Here is a 27,385-nt window from a genome sequence, read left to right on the forward strand (position 1 = left end):
AGTTGGCCTAATTTCCCCCCTTTGGGATGCTTCTGATGGTGTACACTATTTCTGTTGGAAGATTCCTTCCTGCTCACAGAAAGACTTTCTTTCCCTCTATGGTTTTATAATAGCCTATGGGTAGTAGAATTGTACTGTAATGAACCATATGGTAAATACCTCAAAAAATGAGTTTAAACTTAAGAGTATGTGTGTACAAAATTTCTAAGAAAAAAATCCTTGTCCAAATTCTACAATGGCAAATATGATAATTTATTTGATAATCATTTAACATTTAATATGTGCCCACTGTGTCTGGGATCCTGGAAAAGATAACCCCACTACAATTCCTGCTTTGATGTAACTGATGATACATTAAATGGAAGTTTCAACATCACAAAGTATCTCCACGAAAGATATTTTATCATTAAAGATCTAGCATTTAGCAAGAGTCTCTACATTTTTGGAGAGCAATAGTAAGAATGTAAGAGACTAGAGACTATAAACAATTGAGGCTATTTCTTGTGTGAGCTGTAGCTCTCAAACTGAAGCACTGTTACGGGTTGAATTGTCTCTCCTAAAACATATGTTGAAGTCCTAAGCCCTAGTACCTCAAAATGCGATACTATTTGGAAATAGGGTCTTTAAGAAGGTAGTCAAGTTAAAATGAGGTCATCAGGGTTGGTTCTAATCCAATATGATTGGTGTCCTTATAAAAGGGGGAAGTTCAGAAATGGAGACAGATATGCAGAGGAGGAGGACAATGTGAAGACACATAAAGAGAATGTCATGTGAGGACACAGGACTGGAGTGATGCATCTACAAGCCAAGGAATGCTTGAGGCTACCAGAAGTTAGGAGAGAGGCACAGAACATCTCTAGTGCCTTCAGAGGGAGCATGACCCTGCCAACACCTTGATTTTGGACTTCTGGCCTCCGGAACTGTGAGACAATAAATTTCTGTTGTTTTTCAGCCACCCAGTTTATGGTACTTTGTTACAGAAGCTCTAGGAAACTAATAAAAGCACCTTTCCAGAACCGTACAGGTTCTTCTTCACATATAGGAGGGTCTTAGTGACTACCAATTCTTCCTTTATCTTTAATGTTTTGACATGGATTTGTATGCTCTTTCATAATATCTGAAAATCCTATCACTACTGATGTTTTGTAAATTAATATTCATTTAATGTTTGATCCATAATAATCTGAACAATGTCAATGACCCCTAATGTTCAAGTCAACACATTCTATTTTCAGGTGCCATAAAGATCAGCAAAAAATGTCCAAAGCAACAGTATTATAGAAAGGAAAGAGGAATTAATGGAAAAGATAATGAAGATAGGTAGTTTTGGGATTAAAAGAAATCATTTCACCTTTTTTTTTTTAAAGCTATAAGGTTATCAGTAAATGTAACTCCTTTTATTTTTGAAACTAGTACAAATTGATCTTTCTATTCAATTCTATCAATGACCATTTTTTTTAGAGTTCTCAAATATGTTGGCTTAGTTTTTTATTCGTTTAAGTTTAGGGTCCAGTAATCACCTTTCCATCCAATTAGGAAACTTGGGTTTTTAAATTGCCCTAATATCGCCAACTGATAATGTATTTTCTTCATTTTACTCCCACATAACCGTGACTTCTATTTTCTTAGTTTCCGGCACAGTATCTGGAACATATGAAGTTCTCAGTAAGTACATCTTCAACGTAAAAGCCAAATATAAAACCAAATTTAGAAAATAAATACAAGCATTCATAGCCCAAGGGCAGATGGCTGGTATAATGTTTTATAAAAGTATTTACTTGTGCCTCTAAAATTGACTCTTGGTGTTGATGATCCTCAACAAGCCACCCTATTGAAAAGCTCGACTTGCTCTGACATCTCTGACTAAGCAGTAATACTTTATCAGTTTGGTTACGCTTGTCTCATTTTCACCTCTTCCAAGTGCTTTGACTTAATCCTTTCTTTGTTCTCTAATCTGTCCCTTTTTCTTTTTCAATGACTGGCCAAAGGACTGGTATGGCAAGTAGGCTCCAAGATGGCCCCTGTGATCCTGGCCTCCTGGTCTTCACGCCCTTGTGTCATGCTCTCATCTTGAGTGTGGATGGGGCCTGTGACTTGCTTTTAACCAACACATGTCAAAAGTAACGGGATGTCACCTCCATGATTATGTTACCTAAGACTATGACCCCTGTCTTGCTAGCCAACTCTACTGACTCTCTCCCTTGCTGGCTCTGATGAAGGAAGCTGCCACATAGAAAGGCCCTTACCCAGAAGAAAACTGGTATCACTTTCTATCACAGCATAACAAATTACCATAAACTTAGTGGATTAAAACTACATATATTTATCATCTCACAGTTTTCATGGGTCAGGAGCTGAGGCACTGCTTAGCTGGGTCCTCTGCTCAGGGCCTCACAAGGCTGCAATCAAGTCATCAGCCAGGATAACGGTCTAATCTGAGGACTGGGTTCCTCTTCCAGGCTCACTGGTTGTTGGCAGAATTCAGTGCCATGCAGCTGCAGGATGGAGGCCCTCAGATCCTAGAGACTTCCCACCATTCCCTGGCACACGGCCCTCTCTATAACATGGCAGTTTGCTTCTTCAGGCCAACAGGAGACTATCTCTACTTCTTTGAACCACTCTGACTTCTTCCATCTCTGATTCCAGAGCCTCTTTGAAAGAACTCACCTGATTAGTGCAGGCCTACCTAGGATTACTTTCCTTTTGCTCAAATTTAGCTGATTAGGAATTTTAATTACATCTGCAAAATCCTTCACCTTTTCCATATAATGTAACCTAAGCGATGGAGTGATATGTCATCATGTTCACTGGTCCCACCCACACTCAAGAAGAAGGGATTATTCAGGGCAGGTACCAGCAGGTGGGAACTTTGGGGGCCATTTTAGAATTCTGCCTACCACAACTGGCATGTCTTAGTACTATTTGTGAGCTTACTTCCACTTAGCTCCTGTAGTTTAAATTTTGGCAAAGTATTTTTGCAATATTGTACCAGTGCTATAGTGGCAATAGTAAAAACTTTCATTGAATTTACTTTTAATAAAATTAGAATTCCACTAAATGTAATATTTAGAAGGCTATTTTGTACGATTTCAAAATCACATCTACTCTAGACTAACATCCTTACAACCCCTGGGCATGAAACACACAGATGGAGTTTCTTTTTCTTTGTTTAAATGGAGCAATGGTTGCTGTGATTGAAGAATAAAATGTTTTAGTCAGAAGCTAGAATGGGGAAAATGAAGGTATTATGTGCCATTAAATTAGTATGTGAGAGCATAGAAAAGCAATGTTTCTATCAGAGTAGACTTAACAGCTTTACCCTTCCTATTCTTTGTGGCAGAGCCTTGTGTGATGGAGCCAACCTTGGTTATCACTGCCAATGCTAGGGACGTCTGAAATGAGCAAGCCTGGCTGTGTCTGGTTCTCCTATAGTGATGATCTGTGGCATGGTCAAACACTCCAGATCATGCCATATAATCTGCAATGTTTTCATGCCAAATCACCTCCCTAAAAAAGGAGCGGGAAGTCAAGAAATTTCAACACAGTTTCCCCACAAAGATATACTGTGTACACAGCTGCACTGATATTTTCTTTACTCAGAGGTAAATGTATTTCGCATCTTTCAATATTTTGAAATAAGATTTTTTTGCCCCCATTTTGTCAACTGATAACTCCAAGTACCTCCAAATTTTATTCATATTCACCCATTTAAACAGTAGAACCGACCAGATATAGTTTATTAAAATATGTTCATCAAAACAATTTTGACTCAGTTTTTAAAAGTTGCAAATACATAAAAACTGTTAGTGTCATGAAATTGCAAATATTGTCTTCTGAAATTACAAAGAAGTAAAATTGTTTAGTAAAAGCTATGAAGTATCTTAATTTAACTTTCACATATAAAAATATATTTTTTTACTGCAACACTGAACAGTTAAGGCCACAACACTTGAAGGAAAGTTTGAGATACACATATTTTGAAATTGTTTGTCAAAAATATATTAGCATAAATAAATATCAAAACTGGTCGTAATATTCAAATCAAATAAAACATATTATTAACTTATATCTTTAAAAGTTTGTCAGAAACTTTCCTTCAGAAGTCATAATGTTTTTCAAGTATAAATTACAACATGCTTGGTACAATGTGCTTGGTGACCATGAAAACATAAATATATATTTAGAGTATTGTACAAGATTTTGATCTTCTTGCCCCATTTGGGGGTGAAGTATCCGGGTGATTTTGCCCCATGTCGTTCTGTTGGGCATCTCTGGTATTGGATTTAAAAGCTATTTGATCTCCTATTGGTTTTATCACTGGGAGTGGCTCATTATTATTCTGCATACTTTTCTGACACGTCAATGACATCCTTTTAAAGAAGAAAATCTAAAAAAAAAAAAACCACACACACAAACAATTCATTTCAGTAAGTGAAATATTCACTTAATAGTATTTAGGGGGTATAATTTCCAACAAGTCTTAACTTCATTTCATCACATCTTTATGGGGAACCACAAGTACAATGGTACATTCTTAGCATCTGTCAGCCTTTTATCTTTTACCAACAGCAATCATGATTCTTTCCTAAAACAAGATCTTTTAGGGTTTAATCTTCAACACTGTCACTGTCTTGGTAATATATCATCATTTTTTCTTCAAAGAACAAATTTAGTATTCCACTTTGTTGTGTTATAAGAGGAAAAAAGATGAAAACTACCATACTCTGGCAGAGGACAACATACTTCCCATTCCTCTACATCAAAACTTCTCAGGAAGTGCTGCCAAACGATGGCAGTGTGAACCCCAGGGGTCTCAGTAGGTAGCTGGATATATGGGTCTGCTGCTTGGGGGAGGCCAGGGCTGCAATAGGTAGAGTATAGATAATAGGTGAAGAGAAGAAAGGAGACCCCATAACCTAGGGATTCCAGGAGAGTGGAAGAGAGAACAGAAGACACGAGACTGAGGAAGAGGCAAGTGTGAGAGGCAGGCAGAGCATGGGAAGCCAGCATTGGGAACTGAGCTTTTAGAAACAAAATTGGGAAAAAGAGGCAGCTAGCTCAGAAGTCAGGGAAGAAAAATACATCAGGAAGGGAGTGGCCAACAGGGCACATGCAGGAGAGATCAAGGAAGATGATGACTAAAGAGTTCCATTTGCTTGTTTGTTTTGTTTTGTTTTGTTTTGTTTTGTTGAGGAAGATTAGCCCTGAGCTAACATCTGCTGCCAATCCTCCTCTTTTTGCTGAGGAAGACTGGCCCTGAGCTAACATCTGTGCCCATCTTCCTCTACTTTATATGTGGGACGCCTGCCACAGCATTGCTTGCCAAGCAGTGCCATGTCTGCACCCGGGATCCGAACCGGCGAACCCCAGGCCGCTGAAGTGGAACATGTGCACTTAACAGCTGTGCCAGGGGGCTGGCCCAAAAAAGTTCCATTTGATTTAAGCCCTCTGAGGATTCAGCCAGCAATAAAATAGGATTCTTAAAGACTGACAACGATTTTGACAAGATGCCAAAAACAAAAAACAGGTGAGAACTTGGCTCCTTCAGAAATCAAAATGGTACTAATAATAATAGTTTACCTTAATTTATCTTTAAAGAATGGAAGAATTGAGGTGAAAAGTTGTAACCGAAAAAGTCAGAGCCTAGAAAAACGGTCTATGGACTAAAATGGGAGAACTCTTGTTCCTGCTATTGTGGAGGAATACCTATCGTGAAAAACTCTGCCACTACAAAATATCAAGAAATGCTGAATAAGCGTAAAAACTATAATTTTATAATGTGTAGGTAAGCTCACAAAAAATGACAGGAAATCCCTGTGGGCCAAAAAAATGAAGAGGGAATAGGAAGCCTCAGAGGTGAGTGAGCACTGAAATGGCATTTATTGATGTCATAACTTAAACCCTTGGATTGTAACAGATTTGGTCTCATGACATGTGGAGAATTAGAACTGAGACCCCTATATCAAGTGGGGACCCTCTAAGGACTATGCCCTTAATGTAAGTCCACCTATAAACATTGGGAGATAACAAAATCACATGCCTCTCTCAGCCTAGGCTTTGAGGGAAGGAGAACAATGTTTTCCTAATGTGAGTTTAGGGTTCACATTTTATTACTGGTGGGGGTGGGACAGCCTTAACTGAGAAATTAACTGAAAGTGATCCTGGAATGGTAACACACCAGGGAGCTAAGAGAGGCTAATATAAATTTTCTGTGAATGGACTTACCCTCATCTAAGCCTTAAAGGATTTCCACAAAATGTCCCTGTGGAACATGAACTCACAATTCGATTTTCAAAACACATACGGAAACAAGACAGTATTAGCAAGTCAGCCAAACCAACAAACAGATTTAGACTCCTAAGGGTGTCTGACATTGGAATAACTAAATACAGAATATAAAATACATATGCCTAAATTATTTAAAGGACTAGAATAAAAAACATGAGCACAAAACAAGGTATTAGCTTTTAAAAGATCAGATTGATTTGAAAAAGAATAAAAATAGAATTTCACTTCTAAATGTGAAAGGTATAATCATTGAAATTAAAAAATAGGTAGCTTAAAAACATTAGTCTCAGCTGAAAAGAAACTGAAATAGATGAAAGCTCTGAAATTCCCCCGAATATCACTTAGACATGGAAAATATGAAAGTAATATTAAAAGATGTGGACAACAGAATGAAAAGTTTTATTATATCAGAGGTCCAAAGAGGAGAGAGGAAAGATTCAAATATATAATAAATGAGAATTTTCTTAAAATGATGAATGACATGAATTCTCAGATTCAATAGTCATAATAGGGGCTGGCCCCATGGCTGAGTGGTTAAAATTCCACGCATCCCGCTTTGGCTGCCTGGGTTTGCAGGTTCGGATCCTGGATGTGAACCTACTCCACTCATCAGACATGCTGTGGCGGCATCCCACATGCAAAGTAGAGGAGGACTGGCACAGATGTTAGCTCAGGGCTAATCTTCCTCAAGCAAAAACGAAGAGGATAGGGGCTGGCCCAGTGGCATAGTGGTTAAGTTCCCATGCTCCACTTTGGTGGCCTAGGGTGTGCAGGTTCGGATCCTGGGCATGGACCTACACACCATTCATCAAGCCATGCTATGGCTGCCTCCCATATACAAAGTAGAGGAAGACTGGCACAGATGTTAGTTCAAGGACCATCTCTCTCAAGCAAAAAGAGGAAGTCTGGCAATAGATGTTAGCTCAGGGCCAATCTTCCTCATAAAAAAAGTGATAATAAATTAGAAGAAAGTTAAAATAAAAAATTCACACCTAGGCATCTCATAGTGAACTGAAGTACACAAAGACAAACAATGTAAAAAGCAGCCAGAGAGAAATGACAGATTATACACAAAGTTATCAGTAATTATAGTAAAGCAAATTTATTAATAGCAACAATGGGAACAGATAGTAAGAGAAAATAACCATCAACCAGCCATACTATCCTATCATTCACTTTCAAGTGAACAGAAAGTGAACAAGTTAACTACAAAAGAAATCTCTGACAGGAACTTCCAAAGGATTTCATCAGGAAGAAGAGAAAGGATCCCAGAAAGGATATTTGAAACTTAAAAAGGAACAGTGAGTAAAGAAAGTGGTATAACAAATAATAATAACATTTGATTGGTGAGGTTAAAAAACTTAATATACTGGATACAATAACATGTAAAATGGGAAGGAAGGGATGATAGGAGAGAAACTTCTTCTAAGATCCTGGTATTTTTGGGGAAAAAAGATAGGAACATTGATAAGCTTTAGATTTTAGCTATGCATGTTAAAAATCCAGCTTATAGGCCACTTATAAGAGATACTGTATAAGAAGGAAAAAAGATATATCAGGCAAATGCTAACCAAAGGAAAGCTAGTACAGCTATAGTAATATCAGAAAAAATAAACTTTAGCATTTTTTAGGTATAAAGAAGAATACTATAAATAGTAACATGATAAATTTAAACCTAACTGCATCAATAATTAAATTAAATATAATATAAATGGTCTAAATGTTCCAATTAAAAGGCACAGATTTTCAGGTTTGACAAAATAGCAAGACCCAGCTATATGAGGTACTATCAAATGCACCTCAAATATAAAATCACAAATAGGTTAAAAGGATGGAAAAAGATATGCCATGATAACTCTAATCAAAAGAAAGCTAGAGTGGTTATTTAATATCAAACCAAGTAGATTTCAGAGCAAAGAATATTATCGAGGATAATTTTATAATGATAAAGGGGTCAATTAAGAGAATATAACCATCCTAAACATTACAGAACCTAATAACAGCTTTAAAATACATGAAGCAAAAACTAATAGAAGTACAAGGAGAAACAGACAAATCTACAATTATAGTTAGGAATTTTAACACTCCTCTCTCAATAACAGATAGAATAATAGAATAAGCAGAGAGAAAATCAGGAAGGATAGAGAAGACTTCCAACACTATCAACCAACTTGACCTAAATGACATTGACAGGACACTCCACCTAGCAGCAGCATTCTTCTCTACCTTCCTCTGAAGTGCACATGGAACACTTAGCAAGAGAGACTTGATTCTGGGCCATAAAACACATCACAATAAATGTAAAAGGACTCAAGTCATAATAAGTATGTTCTCCAATCACAATATAATTAAATTAGAAATTAACAGCAGAAAGATCTCTGGAAAATCTCCAAATATGTTGGAATTAAATAACTCATTAGTCAAAAAAGAAATCACATAACTAGGATATACAACTATGTATAGGGCTTTGGGGAGGAAAAAACAAACAGGAAGATAGGCAATAGATGTTAGCTCAGGGCCAATCTTCCCCACCAAAAAGCATACCTTAAAAAAAATCAAAGAGGGAAATCAGAAAGTATTTTGAACTAAATTAAAATGAAAAAAACAATATATCAAGTACGTCAGAGGAAATTTATAGCATGAAAAACCTCTACTAGAGAATAAGAAAGATCTCAAGTCAGTGACCTCAACTTTCATGTTAAAAAACTAGAAAAAGAAAAGCAAATTAAACCCAAAGTAAGTAGAAGAAAGGAAACTATAAAGATCAGAGTGGACATAAATAAAATAGAAAATACAGAAAAATCAATGAAACCAAAAATTGATTCTTTGAAAAGATCAATAAAATTGATAAACTTCTAACCAGTTAATCAGGGAATAAAAACCAGAAGACATAAAATAAATCTGACAAAATATGTGCAAGACCTGTACACTGAAAACTATAAAACATTGCTAGAAATTTAAGAAGATACCAATGAATGGAGAGAAATATCACCTTCATGAGTTAAGAGACTTACTATGGTAAAGACATTAATTCTTCCCAAACTAATCTGTAGATTCACAGCAATCCCAATCAAACTCCCAGCAGGTACTTTTTTTTCAGTTAATTGACAAACTGATTCTAAAACTTCAGAAATTTTTTGGAAATGCAAAAGGTCTAGAATAGCCAAAATAAGTTTGAAAAAGAACAAAGTTGGAGGACTAACACTTGCTGATTTCAAGACTTATTACAAAGCTACAGTAATCAAGACAGTGTGGTACTGGCACAAGACAGACAGATCAAAGGAACAGAATCCAGAATCCAGAAATAGGCCCACACATGAAAAGTTAACTGATTTCTGACCAAGGTGTGAAGGCAAGTCAGTAGAGAAAGGGTAGTCTTTCTTTCAACAAATGGTGCCAGAACAATTGGATGTCCATATGCAAAAAAAAAAAAAGAACCTTAATCCGTACCTTAAAACATTAACTCAAAATAGAATATTACTCAGCAATATAAAGGAATGAACCATTGATACATGCATAGATGGATCCCAAAATAATTATGCTGAATGAAGGAAGCCAAACCAAAAAAAAAAAAAAAAGAGTACATAGTGTAAGATTTCATTTATATAAAAATCTAGAACTTGCAAAATAATGTATGATGACAGAAAGCAGATCAGTGGTTTGCTGAGGATGGCAGGAGGGTGGGGAATGTTGACAGGGATCACAAAGAGGCACAAAGAACCTTCCGCTAATAATGGCACTGTTCACTCTCTTGATTGTGATTACGGTTGTGTAAGTGTATACATATGTCAAAACTAATCAGATGATATACTTTAAGCATGTGCAGTTTATTATAGTTCAAGTATACCTCAAAAAAGCTATTTTTAAAAAGCAGGGGAGTAATTATTGGGTGGGCCTGAAAGAGATTGTCTCAGGTCTGAAGCCTGGGAAAAAGCGCCAGTGACAGGAGAGCATATATGTAATCTACCTCACAATATAGAGTAAAGCTAACTGTGTACTTGAGGCGAATGTGCTGAGTTGTGGCTGCAAGGGTGAACAAAGCGTAGCATCAGAGAAAAGGTAGTCATGAGGAAAGGCAAGAATCCACAGGCATACTTTTTGGTGGAGAAATTCTCATCTCAGCCTCGTTTATTTATGGCAGTGGCAATGATAAGAATCTATGAACTGTGAACTGACATGGGGAACTATCCAGGGAATCAGCCATGTTCCAGCTAGTTTCTGAGGGAAGGCAATGGATCTTTAACCTCGGTATCTGCAGCTTCTAGCCTTATGCCTGGCACATAAGAGATACTCAATTAATGTATGCTAAATAAATACATGAATGAACTAATTCCATGATGGAAAGAAGTTATTTTTAATAGCTGAAAAGCTTACTGCTTTTTTCATTAGCTTACTTAGGTAGAATTTAAGCCAATAACACATTTTTCTTAGTCACTAACTGTGGATTCAAATAATCAGCTTTGACTATAGTTTGGAAAAGCAATATTTGGTAATTTCCATATACAACAATCATCTCTCAAAAGATTTCTGCTGCCAACTAAAATCACAGGTCCTAACCTGGCTCTCTGAAACATTTAAAATCACCAAAACAAAAGTGAATGGTGAATTCTGTCTTGTAGACACCAAGAGTGCAATTCTTTCTTTTCTTTTTTTTTCAGATTATCTTTGGAGTGACTGTCTAACTTGGGGGGGGGGGGCGATACAAAATCTTAAACCTGTGTTTACTTTGATATGAGTTAATGCATCCTTTATTTTCCAAGATTTAAAAACAGTCTGACTTGTTTGGCTTGGAGGTATAAATAGGTTAGAGACACTGTAGATAAAAAAGTGTCATGTGTGAATGCTTGGAAAAAAACTCATCCAAGTCATCTATTTCATTTTTAAAATATGTAGAATAATAGCATATTCTTTAAGTAGGAAATACACTGATTACTGCTGGACTTTTTAAATATAATTTCCATTACTTTTTGTTTCTCATCTTTAACAAATGAAATGTGTATTTACTGAAATACGTTTTTACATTAGGTATAAATGAGGATTCAAGCAGAATCAAAGTTTAAGAGCAAATTCTTCAGCCTGGCACTTGCAGCCCTCTGTATGCTGGCCCAACCTCATCTGTGTCCCATCCACTAGCACTGGCACTCGGGCTCCTGGCTTGGCCTGCTCCTACAGGCGCTTGCCACTCTGCCTCCCACACGGCATTCCTTCCCTCGGTTCAGCCCTCTCTCCTGTCCTGTGTTTCTAAATGCTAACACCTGTGGGCAATGCTGAAGACAGGAGAGCCTGAGAAGGTCCTGAAACTTGACCACGTATTCTAGAATACGCATTTTCATTTGGTCAGAGGTGTGTTTGCTTCGCTTCACTTTTTCTCTCCTTAGGTTCTTACGTCTCCTGACTCCTTTACTATTCATCTTTCTCCCTCACGTCTGATTTTTTTTTCTAGAGCCTTTTTTGAGCTCTTATAATTGGAAAAACTATTCACGGGAATGCTATGAAGCATAGTAGATACCCGTTAAATGTTCTGTTCTACTAGACAGAGAATCTAAAAAGTTCCTAAACCTTGATCAAATGTTCTGACAATACATATGTTAAAACTCTAAGAAGGATAATAATTCTAAAGTATCCTTTGAGCCAGGTCACAACTATCTTTGGGGTATAATAATCCAAAGTTATAAGACAATTTTTATAAAGATAAAAATGGTCATGAAATAACTTTTAGTAAAAGATAACAATATGGGGATCTAGGCCAAAATAACTTTTGAAATTTCTGAAGTAATTCTGAAAGAAATCTCAGAGTGGCATATACCTCCAAAGATGGCAAAGACAGGCTGTTTACTACTTGAAGGGTGGCTCCTGGTTTTACCTTCATCCTTTCCCCTTTCTTATTCCCTTACATTCTGCAACTCATTGTCAACCAAAAATATTTCTGAGCATTTACCATGTACCAGGAACTATGCTAAGTACCAAGGATACACTGGAAAGCAAAATAGAAAATAGTTTCTAAAGTGGATTTTCTAAGCACAATCGTCTCTATTTTTTAATTCATCCTATTTCTTGGCTTTGCTCTACTCTCTTTTAGACTCTCATGATTATTATACTCATAATTTAAGCAACAGTTCTTTTACGTATCTGGTATTATATGTTGAATCAGCATAAACAGGATGATTGAAAGGAACATGCTATTAAATTTTGGCAGAGCAACGTGACTCGTAATCTTAAAGTCCAATAAATAAATAAATATGTACCCTAAAAATGTGAAACATCACCTGAAATTCTTCACATTTTAGGACATAAAAACCCATATTAAGGGGATTAAATTATGTGGATCACCATATAAAAAGTAGAAGGAGTAATTCAATACTTTGGTCTAAACATTAAAATGAAAAATTCATTTCACTTACCTTTGATTTTTTTACTTCTTTACTGGGTGTTGCTACACTATATCCCAGGACTTCCGAAGAACTGCTCTTTGCATGGCTACACATGCTTCCTACAATAGGATATATTTAGAAATATATTTTCTAACTAATGAGAAACAGAAAAGTCCTGATGCTTCCGTGAAACTATCTCAACCCTGATCACAGGGTAATACTAAAAGAACATACCACTCGGGTAGTGGACAAGGTCTACATTGCATACTTCCTGAAGGGCTGAGTTAAGGCAAAAAGCCCAGAATGACCTGACCAATGTCGTAAATATTTAGACAACCAACATCCAAATAGAGCTATAAAGGTAACAGTAAACGTTAGGGAAGACTTCTGTAAAACATAAATGACCTTTTTTTAAAAATTAACCTAGTTATAACTAAGTTCTTTCTACTCAAATGGACATGTTATTTTTTGGTGTTTCAAATTAACCCACATGTTATATAGTCAAATAATGATCTTTAAAGTATACTCATGAAGCATATGCACTTTTTAAATTTTCTATCATCCAATACTTAATTTTAACACTTTAGGCTATATGCTAAGAATAGAGATGATAAATATTTTAACATTTTGCTTAACATAGTCTAAAACTCACTACTCTTTCTGCAGAAGTTATAAGGAAAAAGGATTAAGGGAACTATTCCTTCTTCTGCTTAAGTTCGGATCAGATATCCACTATCATGATAGCTATTTTTTTTTAAAGATTTTATTTATTTTTCCTTTTTTCTACCCAAAGCCCCCCATGGTACATAGTTGTATATTCTTAGTTGTGGGTCCTTAACCACTCGGCCACGGGGCCAGCCCCCGTGATAGCTATTTTTAATGAGAACACAGTAAAAAGCACACTGTGATGTGGTGATGTGGAGACATAATACAGGGGTCATACAGCAAAAATATAGATATTTGGGTGTAGAAAATGTAGGTCTCGAGGGCAAGCACAGTCTCCTCTATTCTGTGGCACCTGTTCTCTGACAGGACTCCTCTTAAATGCCTGAGGTAAGATCAAAAACTCAGGTCTGGGCTCCAAGGGAAATACCTGGATGGCCCACTGTGGCTCCAGGCCAGCTTGGTCACCAGCACTGGGGTCTCGCAGTGCTTACGAGATATACAAATTGAGATTTGGGGCAAAAGTCCAACTTAACACTACTGATTAAAAGAAGAAAAAAGGTAGTAAAAAGGCTGTCCTAAACCACTTAACACTGACACAGGAGCAGCACGAGTAATGCGAATATTTTGACGTGAAGAAGCTGTGGTGGTTATCAATGAAAACAAATAAGCCTATGTTGCATATTTTATAGCTTGTTATAAGGGTCATGTGACAGCAGAAAGTATAAGAGAGAATACGTGTGTAAGCTATAATTACTTGATTACAGCATATATATACACATATGTATGTACATACGTATGCACGCTATGTATCTAGCCTTTTTAAACGTATACTTTTAAAGTTGAATGTGCTCACACCTTTTGGATTTTCGTTGTATTCATAAAGGGCCCGTTTCTGTTGGTTGGATTTTTTGTCCTATAAACAATAAACAATATACAATATAATAAATATTTTGTATTGTAATTGTAGATAAATACAATATAATTATATAATATATTAAGAAACATCTTTGTGCTGTGGTAGAAAACCCAGTTTTGGTTTTAAGCATGGTTCCAGAGCTGGCCTCTAGCTGACAACACAAACACGTGACAATTACTTCACTTAGCTGGGCTCTTGCCTAGATGCTGAGTGATTGCTAATGTCCCTCCTAACTTAAAATTGTATGATTTAAAAAAATTGTGTGACTCAAGAATTCTACTCAAAGAAGATTCAGGAACATTAACTGGTATATGAATTAGCCCAACATTTTACAATGTCAAATTAGAGTTTAATGAATTCTATGTTAAAGAATTTAGGGACCACCTTAACCGGAACTCATAAACGTTGTTTATAAACAGAATCTTCCTCTCCGTCTGAAAGAAAACAGTAACTGCCAGAACATTTTTCTTCTCAGTGAGAGGAAGGAGTCTTGGATAAAGAAGGAATCAAGGAGGAGAATGAACTCTATAGCACAACACCATTTTGTAAATCAAAACTATATGCACACAAAACAATACATGTTTTATAAGTACACATCCAAAAAAGAGACAAGTATGTTTCAATGGTTGTCTATATTACGGAAAAGGGGAATGGGACTAAGAGAGAATCAATTTAAATAAAGAGAGGAGACTTGCACAGACCTATGATGATAGTGTTTCACCAACAAGAAGGTATGATTAACTTAGTGTTCTGAGCAAAAGGTTCAAAAAATGAAAACAGAAATGAATCAATGCAGTGTCATTCAGTTTGGGTTTCTGAATTCCATACCTCTGCAATTAACCCAGAGCAGTGTTAGCAAATAAGTGATTTCAAGCCTACCAATTGTCCCCTAGCAGGCTCACTCTTAGGCAAAACTGCCAAATAGAGATGATGTTTTTGGTACCCATAGCTCCACTTTCAGGATGACTCTCTCTTCCTCAGTGATACCTCTTGTTATTCCTCCTGTACTTTCTTCTAGACTGCATCTGTGCAGAACTGATCACAACCTCAAATACTGCTGTGAACAATTTTCATTATCCGAGTGCGTGTAAATATACACATGTATGCGGGCCCCTATATATCCCATTTCTGTCACCAGGAAGGGCTGCTAACTTTGTAATTTCATCATTGCAAGGACCCAGTGCTGACCTTCTCGGTTAACCTCTCAACAGTGTACTATTCTGCCCCCTATCAGTTGATTTTCACTTTTGGGGAACGGAATGCTACCAAGAAGTGTAGAAAGGGTGCTAGAAACAAAGTGTGCCTGATTCCTAAGTTTACCTAAGCTTTCTCTACAGCACATGAACAGTCAGTCACAGAAGTGTTTCTGCTCCCAAAGGAAGTTAGAGTCTGCCCTCTGCAGGGACCAGGGGGCTCAGACACTTGCTCTTACGCAGGATCTCAGGATTCAAGTACAAGTCCTCATACCTGTTCAGCGGTTGCCCATACCTTTTCAGCCGAGCTGTCGCTGGTTTCACTGGGGTCGTCTGCAGGAACATTTTTATTCTCTCTCTCAGCTTCCTTCCCACCTTCCGCACATTCACCAATTCCCTCATCCACGTCTTCTAGGTCCTCATTTTCTGAAAATTCACAACTCTGTGACAAAATCGATATCAGGGAAGAGTTAAGATTTTCTTTTTTAAAAAACAGATTTGATATTGCTGACATAAATAATTTATACCATCTCGAAGAACACACAGAATATGAATTCAAATACTGAAGTTAAGGAAATAAAATATTGCATAGTCCATGCCACATATCAACTTACTATATTACCAAGGACTTTATGCATGTTGCTCTATTTCAACATTCTCAATGATGAGGATTCACAAAATTCTATTAGCATCTATGTCAAGGTTAAAATGGAAAAAAAATTAAATATGCTTTCTGGGCTGCCTCAAAAGAACGCTTTTAGGGGCCGGCTCCGTGGCCGAGTGGTTAAGTTCGCGTGCTCTGCTGCGGTGGCCCAGGGTTCGGATCCTGGGTGCGGACATGGCACCGCTCGTCAGATAAAGCAGAACAACAAAAAAAAAAGATTGGCAACAGTTGTTAGCCCAGGTGCCAATCTTTAAAAAAAAATAAAAAAAGAATGCTTTTAAACTTAAAAGTTAAAAAGCTTTCTATCTATTGTAGCATTATAACATAATCATATCTAGATATTATGTTCATTTCCAAAACACAGGGATTTAGAATCACTTCAGAAGTACAATTCACTGATATTCACAAGAGAGAGGAAAGTATAATTACTTACATTCCAGGAAAAAGATAAAGGGATATAGGCAGTTTAAGTGGTCTGCTCTTGGTTATTTAAAGCAGAGGGAAAACCAAACAGAGGCAGAACTTAGTCCATCTGGCTCCTGTCCAGCTAATACAAATTACATAACAACCAGTCTACCGATTTGATAAAGTGATAGCAAATCATGTAATGCTTACTAAGAATAAGCAGAAAAAAATTAGTTTAATCCTGTATTCTATACTAAGATTATTTTGAAGTTTCATATTTGGGGTGGAATATTGCTTATTTTTTTGTCATTAAGAAATTAGGCTCCTTATTGGACTTTTTCCTATGCTTTTCATTTATGTGCTTCACTAAAGGTATAATGGCCCCTAAAATAGGTGAGACAGTAAGTAATCAGTGCCATTCACTCCCTTGAGGAACGTTTTTACAAAGTTCGCCTTGGCCATATTTGCCTCAGACCATATATGCCCTTTATACCGCTTCAATACTGTAACTGGCTTCTCGTGGTCACCTTCCTAGTGACTGTCTGTGTAAGGATAAGCCTAACATCCAACAGAATCTTTAGTGGGTGATTTGAAAACAATGCCTCTACTAATTAACTCACCTTCTTCTGGCAAAAATACAAAATGTGAGAGTTTAGGCTAGAGAGAGAATACGTTTGTATTTCACACCTTAGTTAACAGACGTGAAGTGTCATCCTCAGGCCAGTAGCACTAAGGGTGTGGCCTAATAGCATTCCCACTGAGGACAAGCAATGCAGAAGTGAAGCCTTGAGATTTAGAAAAGGGTTTCAGAAGTTATTCTGGGAGGGCTTGACTTAGGTCAATCAAAGGTCATGAGACAGTGCACGTGGGAGGGGAAAGCACAAGAGGGGAACAGGTAGCAGGGTAGACAGCTATATTAAAGGATGTGTTGCATGTTTAGTTTGGGTAGGGTTAACTACAAGGTAGCGACTATCAAGAACTTCTAAAGCTTTCTTTTTTTCTGCATGATTTCCCCTTTAAGTGACTTATATTGTACATTATGCCTAGCCAGATGCACATTATAGGTAGCTAAAATGATCAGAGACAACTTTACTTTGGAAGGGAATGGGAAGCAAGATTACTAGATTCAAGACTTATGCCTGATGTTGATATATTAATAAATGCACATAAATGAAGACCAACTAGAAAGAACAGTGCTCCTGAGACACAGAATTACAGACTCCGTCTATCTATCTCCCAGAGGGAGCATCAATGAGCTGTGTTCTGGAAAAGTCATTACTTGGAGAGTTTGGCTAATCTAGCACTTGGGTCAATTCTGATCATGCTAGTTAACTAAGGTATTAAAGTATTCATAGGATATCATGTTATTGTAAAAAGGAACATGGAGTTTTATCTTATTTTAGAAATAAGCAAAACACTCATCTCTTTTATAATGAACTACAATTTTACTCATTAACTTTAGGAAAATCTATAACAATGAAGAACTGTTGGAACTGTATCATATTCTAAATTTGAGAAAGCTCTTAGAAAAATGACATTTTTCACTAGCAATCACATCAACTGCATGACTTTGCACTAATTAAGCACACTTAAAATTAACCTATACACAGCTGGACAACTACTTTAAATCACATATAGAACTTACCTTCAAACCAAAACAGTTTAGGAGAGACTGGCAGAATACTGTCATTTTATAAAAAGAAAGGATAAAGTTTAAATACATTCTCATCACCAGAACCACAAAAGATGTAAAAAGGCAGTCTGGAGTGGTCCGTGGAAATGCATCTTAGGTTAGGACCACAGCAAAGAAGTGAATGGGCCAGGCTCCCACAAAAGGACCCTTGTTTCATTGGCCAGACACAGCACAGGGAGCTGCAGTCCTTGGTCTGGCCCAGGGAACACTTTTTAAATTTCTTATGGGAGACATCAAGAAACCGAAAATTCCTCGTGAGGTTTCAGTTTGCTTAAGAATGCAACTATACTGCATACTTTAAAAACTAGATTGCTATCACAAGTTAGCCTAGTGGTCACCAAGGGGGGGATGGGAAATGGCTGGAAGGGGGTTGAAGGAGAGCGTCTGGGGAGCTGACACTGTGCTTTTCCTTCATCTGGATGTTGACTCTATGGATGTGTTCAGTTTGCGGAAAATACAATGAGCTATACATGTATGAGATATACACTTTTCTGTGTGCGTATTAACTTAGAGTTTTTAAAAGTTAAAAAAAAGACTATAAAGTATAAAATTTTGTGCTACAAATCTGGATTCATGACATACCTCAATATCATATAGGGTAGAGAATGTTTTCCAAATAGGTTAATAGAGCATAAAACATTTATCTAAGTCATATCAGGTGGGAAAATATATATTTTTAAATCTCAATTTGAAGGTTTATTTTTAGGACAAGAAGAGTTAATATGTAAGTTCATGTTTTGACTACACTAGAAATGAGCGAGGCAGGAGTAGAGAGTGGGAAGGGCGTTAAACTCAAAGACCTAAGCACTGCTCCATTACTCATGGCCTCAGCAAGGCATCTAATTAATCTACTTTACCGTCTACCTGTAAAATGGGAAAAGGACATTAGCAACACCTACCTTGGAGGGTTTACATCAAGATTAAAAAGATTATTTACAGAGACAATAACGTGAGCAAACAATAAGTATATGTATATAAATATAAGTGATTTTGTAAAGGCCTCTCCATAAAAAGTAAGATAGAATCCCTGGTGTGCTTTGAGGACTGTGAAAAAAGAAGCTTGGACACTTTTTGCCATATTGTCCCACATCTTATCACTAAAAATGGCTCATTTAAAGTGTTCACTTATTTGTTCTACCCTCTTGTACACATTCCTTTATTCTCTGCCAGGAGCCCAGTAGCCAGAGCAAGCGAGGGAAGATGCCTGTCAGGAGCAGCCCTGGGATGGTAGGGAAGTGGAGGGGTGACCTGGCTGGGCTGCAGGCCAGTGATGCCACAGGGCACGATGCTCCCAGACTCTCAGGTTTTCCCAGAGAAGTTTGAAAAACAGTTTTTCAATGTAAAATCTCCTGATATTTCAATGTTGGCAACTGATTCAAATGTTTAGAAAACCACGATATATACCAAACAAAATAAATCTGCAGGCCAGATTGCACCCATGGGCTGCCAGTTGTGACTTCCCAGTTCTTGGCTTCTAATGACACTACTCTACAATCTCTAAATTTTTCCTTCTTTCTAGGCACCAGTCCCTTACTTCATTCCTAATCCTGTCTTTTCACCACTAAATACATTCCAGTTTGACTCTGATAAGCATGCCTGCAAAAATGAATGTAATGATCAGGGTACAGAGTATCTTGCTGGCATACAGTTTTATTCTCATTTTCTGTTTTAACTCTATTATTTTCCCTTAGAAAATTAATTTTCTTCCTTACCTTAAACAAATGTATGATCCATGACTACACTTTATGTGTGAACTTTTAAACTATTTTGATAAAAACATTAGCACACAGAGGGGAAATCTGTGGTCCCATGAGAGCACTAACATCTAAATTTTAGGCTAACCATGTGACTGCGATCAGCCTTGCATCACACTTCAAATGTGGAGGGGCAGTATTTGGCTCATGTATGGTGTGTAGTAGTAGAGTTTCACTCTACCTCCTATTGAAGGGTTATTGCGTTATTGTAATTCATTTCATTCCCACAGATCTATTTCCATACGCCAATTTTTGGGGGGTTGCTATGTTGTATTTAAACAAAAGTCAGGTTCACAGGACTAAACTCATGCACATCAGCCAGTGACTTGGAGAGTCATGAGGGTAACACTGCACCTGACTTAATATGATCAGAGAGGATAATTAGTCTCACAGGTTACCATTTGCTGAGTTCCCCTGATGTGTTTCATGTGCTAACTAGTTTAATTATCAGGAGACCCCTTCCTTTACTAAAAGAGGGAAATAAGACTCAGAAACTGAAAAAAAAAAAAACAAAAAAACACCTTTTCCAAGTTTCCACACAGTTTATCAGTGAAGGGCTAGAACTTGAACTCAGGCCTACTGGACTCCAGAGCCCACGTGCTTTCCCAACTCTGCCCAAATAATTTGAAGACCATAATGGCTGCCCACAGAGTCCCCTCCCCACCCCTGACACCCCCCCACTCCCCGCACTGATATTTAAAGCATTGCAGATTTCTTTTTTGTTGATAAGCTCACTTCAATAACATCCTATTCTTATGTACCACTGTGCATATTAATAGCAAATAAAAATTGAGGATTTTTTCCCCCAGAGCACCAAAGTCTCTAGAATATACATCTCCCTTGCTAAATCGAGAAATATGCCAGCAGCACTCTTTGTCTGATATTTACTTTTCAAAGTCTAGTTCTGATTCTATTTCTCTGCAAAGCAGACTTCCTGGAGCTCACTCTTTGCTGGCAAAGTGGGCTCTGTCTAGGCCCTCTGCTGGGTCTCTCCCAGGTCCTCTCTGCAGCCCTTCGCTGCTCCTCCCTTGGCTTGGGCAGCACCTCTCTTTCCTAGAAAGTGTTCCTACTCCACCTGCTTCTCAGGCTTCCCTTTCTCAACCTCCCCTTACCTACTGGTTTCCCTGAATTCTGTCCTTAGTCCTCTTCTCTCGTCACACTATGAATGCTGCCTCTCATTCAACTCCACGGCTTTAACTACACACATAAGCTGGTGATACTCAGCAGTCTCTCCTGAGCTCCAGACCCAGACGTGTATCTCCTGCCTGCAGAACATCGCCTGGATCAACAAGCGCCAAGCAGTCTCCCAAACCTGCCCCTACTCCTCTGTTTTCAGTCTTGATGAATGGCACTCTTTCCACCCAGTTCTCCAGGCCATAGAGAAGAAAGGCTTGGCCTTTTCCCTCCCTCCAAGTTACATCTCTTTATTAAGCCCTCCAGTTCTATCCCTAAATCAATACACGTCCCCAACTCTCCATCCCCAGTGTCCGAGTCCAGCCCCTCTTCAGGCTCTACCTGGCCTACTATAACTGCCTCCTAATTGGTGTCCCTCATTCTGCTCCCACTCCCTTCCAGTCTACCTTTTCTATTGCTGCCAGAATGATGTTTCAAAAGCCCAAGTGTGATCATCTTACTCTTGTTGTGTAACATTGTTTACAAACAGCTAAGGCCCTTTGCCTCTCTATCCAGGACCAAAGAATACTCTAGGCTGCAGTCACAGGAAACCACTCTCATGGCGCCCATCAGCCTGAAAAGCCTGCTGCCCCTTTGCCTGGTTAGGTTTTACTTTTCATGACTCAGTTCACGTTTCATCATCACTCCTTAGAAGCCTTTTCCTAGTGTTTCTCTGTGGCAGCTGAAGCGCCACTTCTGAAGCACTCTATGGCACTGTTAAGTTTTCTGGTCAGCCTATAGAAATAGCCAAGAGTTTCTTGACATCAGGAACCATATCTTACTCTCTGCATACCCAAAGCACAAAATCATTTTCTTCTTATTAATTAAAGGATTTAATGGAGGAAAGACACAAATTTGTTTTCAGATTACATTTTTATCTTTGGGCAGTCCTGGCTAAGAACTTGGGGTATCAAGAAACAATAGGGCATTGTTAAGCACTAGTTAAGGCAGAGTCACAGGAACTCTCTTTACTTGGTATTCTTTCAAGAAATCTAGACCTACCTAATACCCCTGACAGGTAAGAGGGTCACAGGAGGTTGACCGTAAGCAGCCCCCACTTCTTGAGATTCATCTGATTTGAGGAAGCTTCTGTTCTCTTTTTGGTGCTTGGTACACAAATATTTGTTGAATGAATATGTACCAAATATTAAGGTGTTGGGTACTAGGCATATCATATCACATTTAATTTTCACAATGGAAAGAAAGAAGGAAAGAATTACAGCACCTTCCTCCATGGTGGCATTTTATTTTTAATATACACGTGTACAGAAAGTTTATTTCTATAGTGAAATAACAGAAAACATTTCAATTGCACTCACCTCGAGTGCTGCTGTTCAGCAGCAGTAGATGCTTCTGTGGTACTCCTTTGTAGCTTACCTTAAAGTATTTTTCTGCCAGAGTCCTCATTCGGAACTGTAACTCAATGGATTCTACATACACTACTCACACTTGCCTCAGAAATGATCACTGATAAACTACAGTAAAAGCCTGATCAATCGGCAGATGGGGACTATAAAGAAGGAACCAGTTCTTCCAATCTATTTAACCAAGTATTAATTCAGGCCTCAAAATGACTAGGCCAGTGTTCTTTTGATCAGAACACTACGCCTGCAGGAATTACTGCTTTCAAAAGAGCACAAAAAACTTTTGGCCAGGGAAATGTGAAGAAATGCTGTTTAAAAACGATTGTCTAGACCAGTTCAAATACCCAGATGGGCATATTTTAAGAACATCATTTCAGTATTGCTGGCTAATTACCTCTTCAGTGGAAGATGTACGCCCACACCTTTAAGATTAATAACTTGAATTTAAGAGTTTCTCATCTCCTTGGAAGTTCTCCCTTTTAGCCCTCAGTCATCCATTTTATTTAATCATCTTAGGTCTACTTTTTAAACAAGCACGTTTTGCACAAGAATTAACAAAAAAATATTAGTTCAATTCTACTGACACTAATGAATGTGGTAGAATTTGGTAGAACACTGCAACGCCCAAATCAGCATATTTGCTTAGTTGAGGGAAGCTACCAGAGATCCTTGCAGCAAGCACAGAACTGACAATTGCTCCTAGGGATTTCTCCACTTCATATTCTAGTCTTTCTCCTCATATTCCTTCTCACTCATGGAGAATCAAATGTGTAAAGAATTCAACAATATAAAATTCACAGGAAATTTACCATCAAAATCCTCCTTGATAAAAGACAGTATAAGAAATCCTTCGTGTCCAAGATATGGAACAGACTGGGGAAGGAACTCAGTTGAAAAGGGAGCTATGAATAAATGACAATCAAACTAGCTGCATTATGTACAATGAAAATTTTAAGGAAAAACTGAAATTACTCTGGTGGAAATCTAGTCTCTCTAAAATTCAATATCTAATATTAGTTTCTCTTTTTCACAATCAATGACTGTATACATTTAATTTTTATTTTACTTGAAACATTCTGACAAGCAAAAAAAGAATTACAGAATAGTCATGAAGAATACATTGAAGGCACACAAGAGATACTGGGAAGGAAGGTTCTGACAGTATAGTTAAAGCTCGGAAATTAAGAGTTTAGAAATACAGAAGTACAGAAGACAAAAGACATGAAAGCTATCATAACTTTTTAAGAGTTAAGAACAATATTTTATAAAAAGCTAAATTTTAGTGCAGTTTTTCTTCCTTAAAAACATTTCTTATACACATAACAAACATGATAGAGTAAATCAGTCTGTTAGAATGAAAGAATCTAAGAGTTACAAGAGACTATAGTTATATCATCTGATCCACTTCATTTTACAGATGAGGAAACTAAGGCCCAATGAGTAACTGTGCCTAGCCAATAAATACTTAAAGTTTTACATACTTCCAGAACATACATTTAAGTTAATCTCTATGTCATAGATATACTGCCATTTGCCTAGACAACAACTAAAAGAGATCACATTATTAGGATCTAAGCTCTGAATCCAGCTGTCACTTGGTAGATTGTCGTAAAAAGGACACATAAAAGTTAAAAAGACAGCACTATTTTTTTTAATGTGAATTCCTTATTTTAACTTTAGAATACTATCCATTCTTATAAAATTATTTTATGTGGTAGGAAAATTGTAATCATAGACTGAAAAATATTGTGCTAACATATTTATAAGAAATTAGATGTTTTTATAGCCCTTAAGGATCTGTGCCATTTTTAAAGGGACCGATTTGTACACACAAACAATATACTCTTATAGTGCACTCCTGTTTCCTAAATGTCTTTAATGAGAAACATATGTTAATTATCTGCTATGATCTTTTGATATTTTGTACTTATGATTTATAATTTGGAGGAAAAATACACCAAAATATTAGTTTAAGAGGAGCCAAAATTTACCAGTGTCTTGTGTTGTCTTTATCAGTCGTTATTGTACCACATGTAAAGTAACCATGACATAAAATCAATTTAATAACATGTATTGAGTGCCTCTTATGTGTAAGGCGTTCAAATTGTTTGGCTGCACATAATCAGGTCAAGTTTAAAGTTTGTTACTTCAATTCCAAATAATGTGGTAATACATTATTCCAGAATTGTTTTGAACCTGGTGGCCCATTTTCTAAAAGTTGTTTTGACTGCACTGGCGTTTTGAACCTCTGTACTTCACACTCTTTCCCCTTTCCCTCTGTGTTAGTAGTAAACTTTTTTGGATACGTTTTATCTTTGTCATATTTCACAGATCCTTTGATTCTGCTCACTTTGTTAGACTCTTTTCCTTCACCCTGTCTTCCCTGTCTTTCACTCTCTTCATCGCCTGTCTCCTGGTATTTCCCCTCTTCCTCATTGCCCTCCTCTTCCTCCTCCTCTTCTCCTCTCCTCCCATTTTCTTCCTCTTCCCTCTCCCCTACTTCTGCCTCCTCCTTTTCCTTTTCCTTGCCTTCCCCTTCTCCTTCCTCCTCCCCCTCTTCCTCCACCTCCCCTTCCTCCCCTTCCCCTTCTCCTTCCTCCCCATCCCCCTCTTCTTCCTCCCCTTCCTCCTCTCCTTCCTCCTCTCCCTCCTCCATTCTTTCCTCCTCTTCCCCCTCTCCTTCCTCCTCCTCCTCTCCTTCTTCCTCTTTACCCTCTTCTTCCTCCCTCTCTCCCTCTCTTTCCTCTTCCCCTTCTGCTTCCTCTTCCCCCTCCCCCTCTCCTTCCTCCTCCTCCTCTCCTTCCTGCTCTTCTTCCCCCTCTCCTTCCTGCTCGCCCTCTTCCTCCCCCTCCCCTTCCTCCTCCTCCTCCCCACCTCCCTCTCCTTCCTCCTCCCCCTCCCCGTCTCCTTCTTGCTCCTCCTCCGCCTCTCCTTTCTCTTCTCCTTCTTCCTTTTTTCCCTTTCCCTTCTCCTCTTCCTCTTCTCCCTCTTTTCCTCCTTCTTCCTCCTCACCTTCCTCCTCCTCTCCTTCCCCCTCTCCTTGTTCCTCCCCTTCCTCTTCCTCCATCCTTTTGTTTCTTTCCACCTGATGGCCTTGTTCCCTCTCCTTTTGCTCCTGTTCCTCCTCCTCTTCTAGGTCTTTCTCTTCCTTACCCGGGCTCTCACCTTCTCCTCTCTTGTCCTTCTCCTCCTCCCCATCCTCCCTTTGCCTCTGCTCCACTCCTGAATTATGTCCTCCACCTTCAGGCACATCCTCTGCTTCTTCCCCTGACTCTCCCTTGCCTTCACTCACCTCTGGGCTGTCTGAAAGGTCATCTGACAGGATCTCTGCTTCCTCCTCCTTTCCTCGAGGCACCTTCACGTTTTCCTTACTTGCCTCTACTTCTTCCTCCTCTACTTCACTCCCATCTGAATCCTCTGCTCCTTCCTGTTCTTCTGGGATCTCTGACAAGCGGTCACACTTAAAATCATATTTTTCCATGAATCTGCATATTTTGTGTTCAGTCTCTTCCTCATGTCCTTGTTCAATAAATTTTCTGCTATACCACAAGTTTTGGTCAGTTTCCACTTCATCATCCTCTTCCTCTCCACTACTAAATTCTACCGACTCAGGCTGATCGAAGCCATCACCCTGCTGACTTTCACTTTCACCTTCCAAGTAACTGTCTGACTCCTCTAAAGATTCACTGTAACAAACCACATCTTGCTTGTTCCTTTTACTTTTCTTAATAAAATATTTTTCTTCATCCTCAACATTAAAGTCTCTATTTGGTATGTTATCAAAGAATGCATTAATATTTTTAATATTCTCTTCACTTTTTCTTATATTCTTCAGTCCTGACATTTTAGCCAGGTTAGTTTCCTTTTCAGGGACTACTTCTTCTGCTTTTGAATCCTTCTGACTGTGTCCTCCATAACTTTTCTTTATTTTCTTACCACCACATGGATAAAGACTATGCTTACTTTCACGCCTACATATCTCTCCCTGCAAACCCTGTGCACTGGTGTTGGACTGAGGTCCAGCCTGGTCTGAGTCATCACTTAGGTCCTCATCTGGAAATGCTTCCATACTCATAGTTGTTTGAATCATGTATGTTCCTCTTGCCAAAAACTGTCTATATGGTCTCCCTTCTTGCACTTTTTTGGGTATCGCTTCACTTTCAGATTCATTACTATCATCAGTTTCAGTATGTGCTGTATCATGCTTCAGTTCCTCAAGTTTTTCTTGTTTCTGTAAATTTTTGAAGTAATCGTCATACTACTATTAGTTGACAAAGGTAACTTATCTACTACAAAATACTGCCAATATTTTGCATTATTATAAGTTTCACTAGGAGAATAATACTATCCAGTTTTACCAGACATTTTGCTCAGATTTTGTTTTCTTTGGGGATAATTTATGCCACTCTCTCAGTCTATGGTACATCTAATTTTGATTTAGTAACAGGTACCTGTGTTTAACTTACAAATTCTTACTACCTGCCTTAAATTTGCCATTACTCACAGTACCATCAATATTTATTCTCTGCCTCTTTTCTTAATCTGAATCAATTCCTAAATATAATACATTCCCAACTGATTTTGCAAAATACTGCTAAAAAATGTACACTTCCCTTGCATGCAGTGCAGTCCAGTTTAATTTTTTCTATCTTCTCTATTGTTTTGATTGTCAAATTTTGATTGGTCTTTTGATTCCATAAAATTTACAAAATTGAAGAAAATAAATGAAAATATCAAATTTTTAAAAATTGGAAAAAATGAATAGCTTATTTCTAGGGAAAAAGTCTGAAATGAAAACTACAAATGAAATCTTTTTATTGGTATACTAAATAATAATATATTTGTCTTTTCAAAACAAAATCTTTGAGTTGACCCTCTTTTATCCATTATATTCTTTA

The 27,385-nt window shown here is 37.8% G+C and overlaps 2 protein-coding genes across 8 annotated transcripts in view; both read right to left on the minus strand.

Moving 5' to 3' along the window:
• Positions 1–1,471: 1,471 nt before the first annotated feature.
• Positions 1,472–27,385, minus strand: part of LOC103562717 (X-linked retinitis pigmentosa GTPase regulator) — a 53,968-nt gene continuing 28,054 nt past the window's right edge. For 2 of the 7 annotated variants that reach the window (XM_070604712.1, XM_070604714.1), the window contains 5 exons: positions 25,780–26,718; positions 15,730–15,876; positions 14,181–14,238; positions 12,690–12,778; positions 3,708–4,387 (listed from right to left, as the gene is read on the minus strand). In XM_070604712.1, the coding sequence (XP_070460813.1) occupies positions 4,181–4,387; positions 12,690–12,778; positions 14,181–14,238; positions 15,730–15,876; positions 25,780–26,718 (1,440 nt within the window). In that variant the 3' untranslated portion in view covers positions 3,708–4,180. Of the gene's footprint in view, positions 1,645–3,707; positions 4,388–12,689; positions 12,779–14,180; positions 14,239–15,729; positions 15,877–25,779; positions 26,719–27,385 lie in introns of those variants that run through there. The other 5 variants (XM_070604715.1, XM_070604717.1, XM_070604716.1 and 2 more) reach the window with 5 other exon arrangements.
• LOC103562716 (cilia- and flagella-associated protein 251-like) lies at positions 23,533–25,773 on the minus strand. Its single transcript, XM_070604721.1, has one exon. The coding sequence runs from the start codon at positions 25,552–25,554 to the stop codon at positions 24,631–24,633; it is 924 nt and encodes a 307-aa protein (XP_070460822.1). The 5' UTR covers positions 25,555–25,773; the 3' UTR covers positions 23,533–24,630.

Source organism: Equus przewalskii, chromosome X, assembly GCF_037783145.1.
Source record: "Equus przewalskii isolate Varuska chromosome X, EquPr2, whole genome shotgun sequence".
Lineage (NCBI taxonomy): Eukaryota > Metazoa > Chordata > Mammalia > Perissodactyla > Equidae > Equus > Equus przewalskii.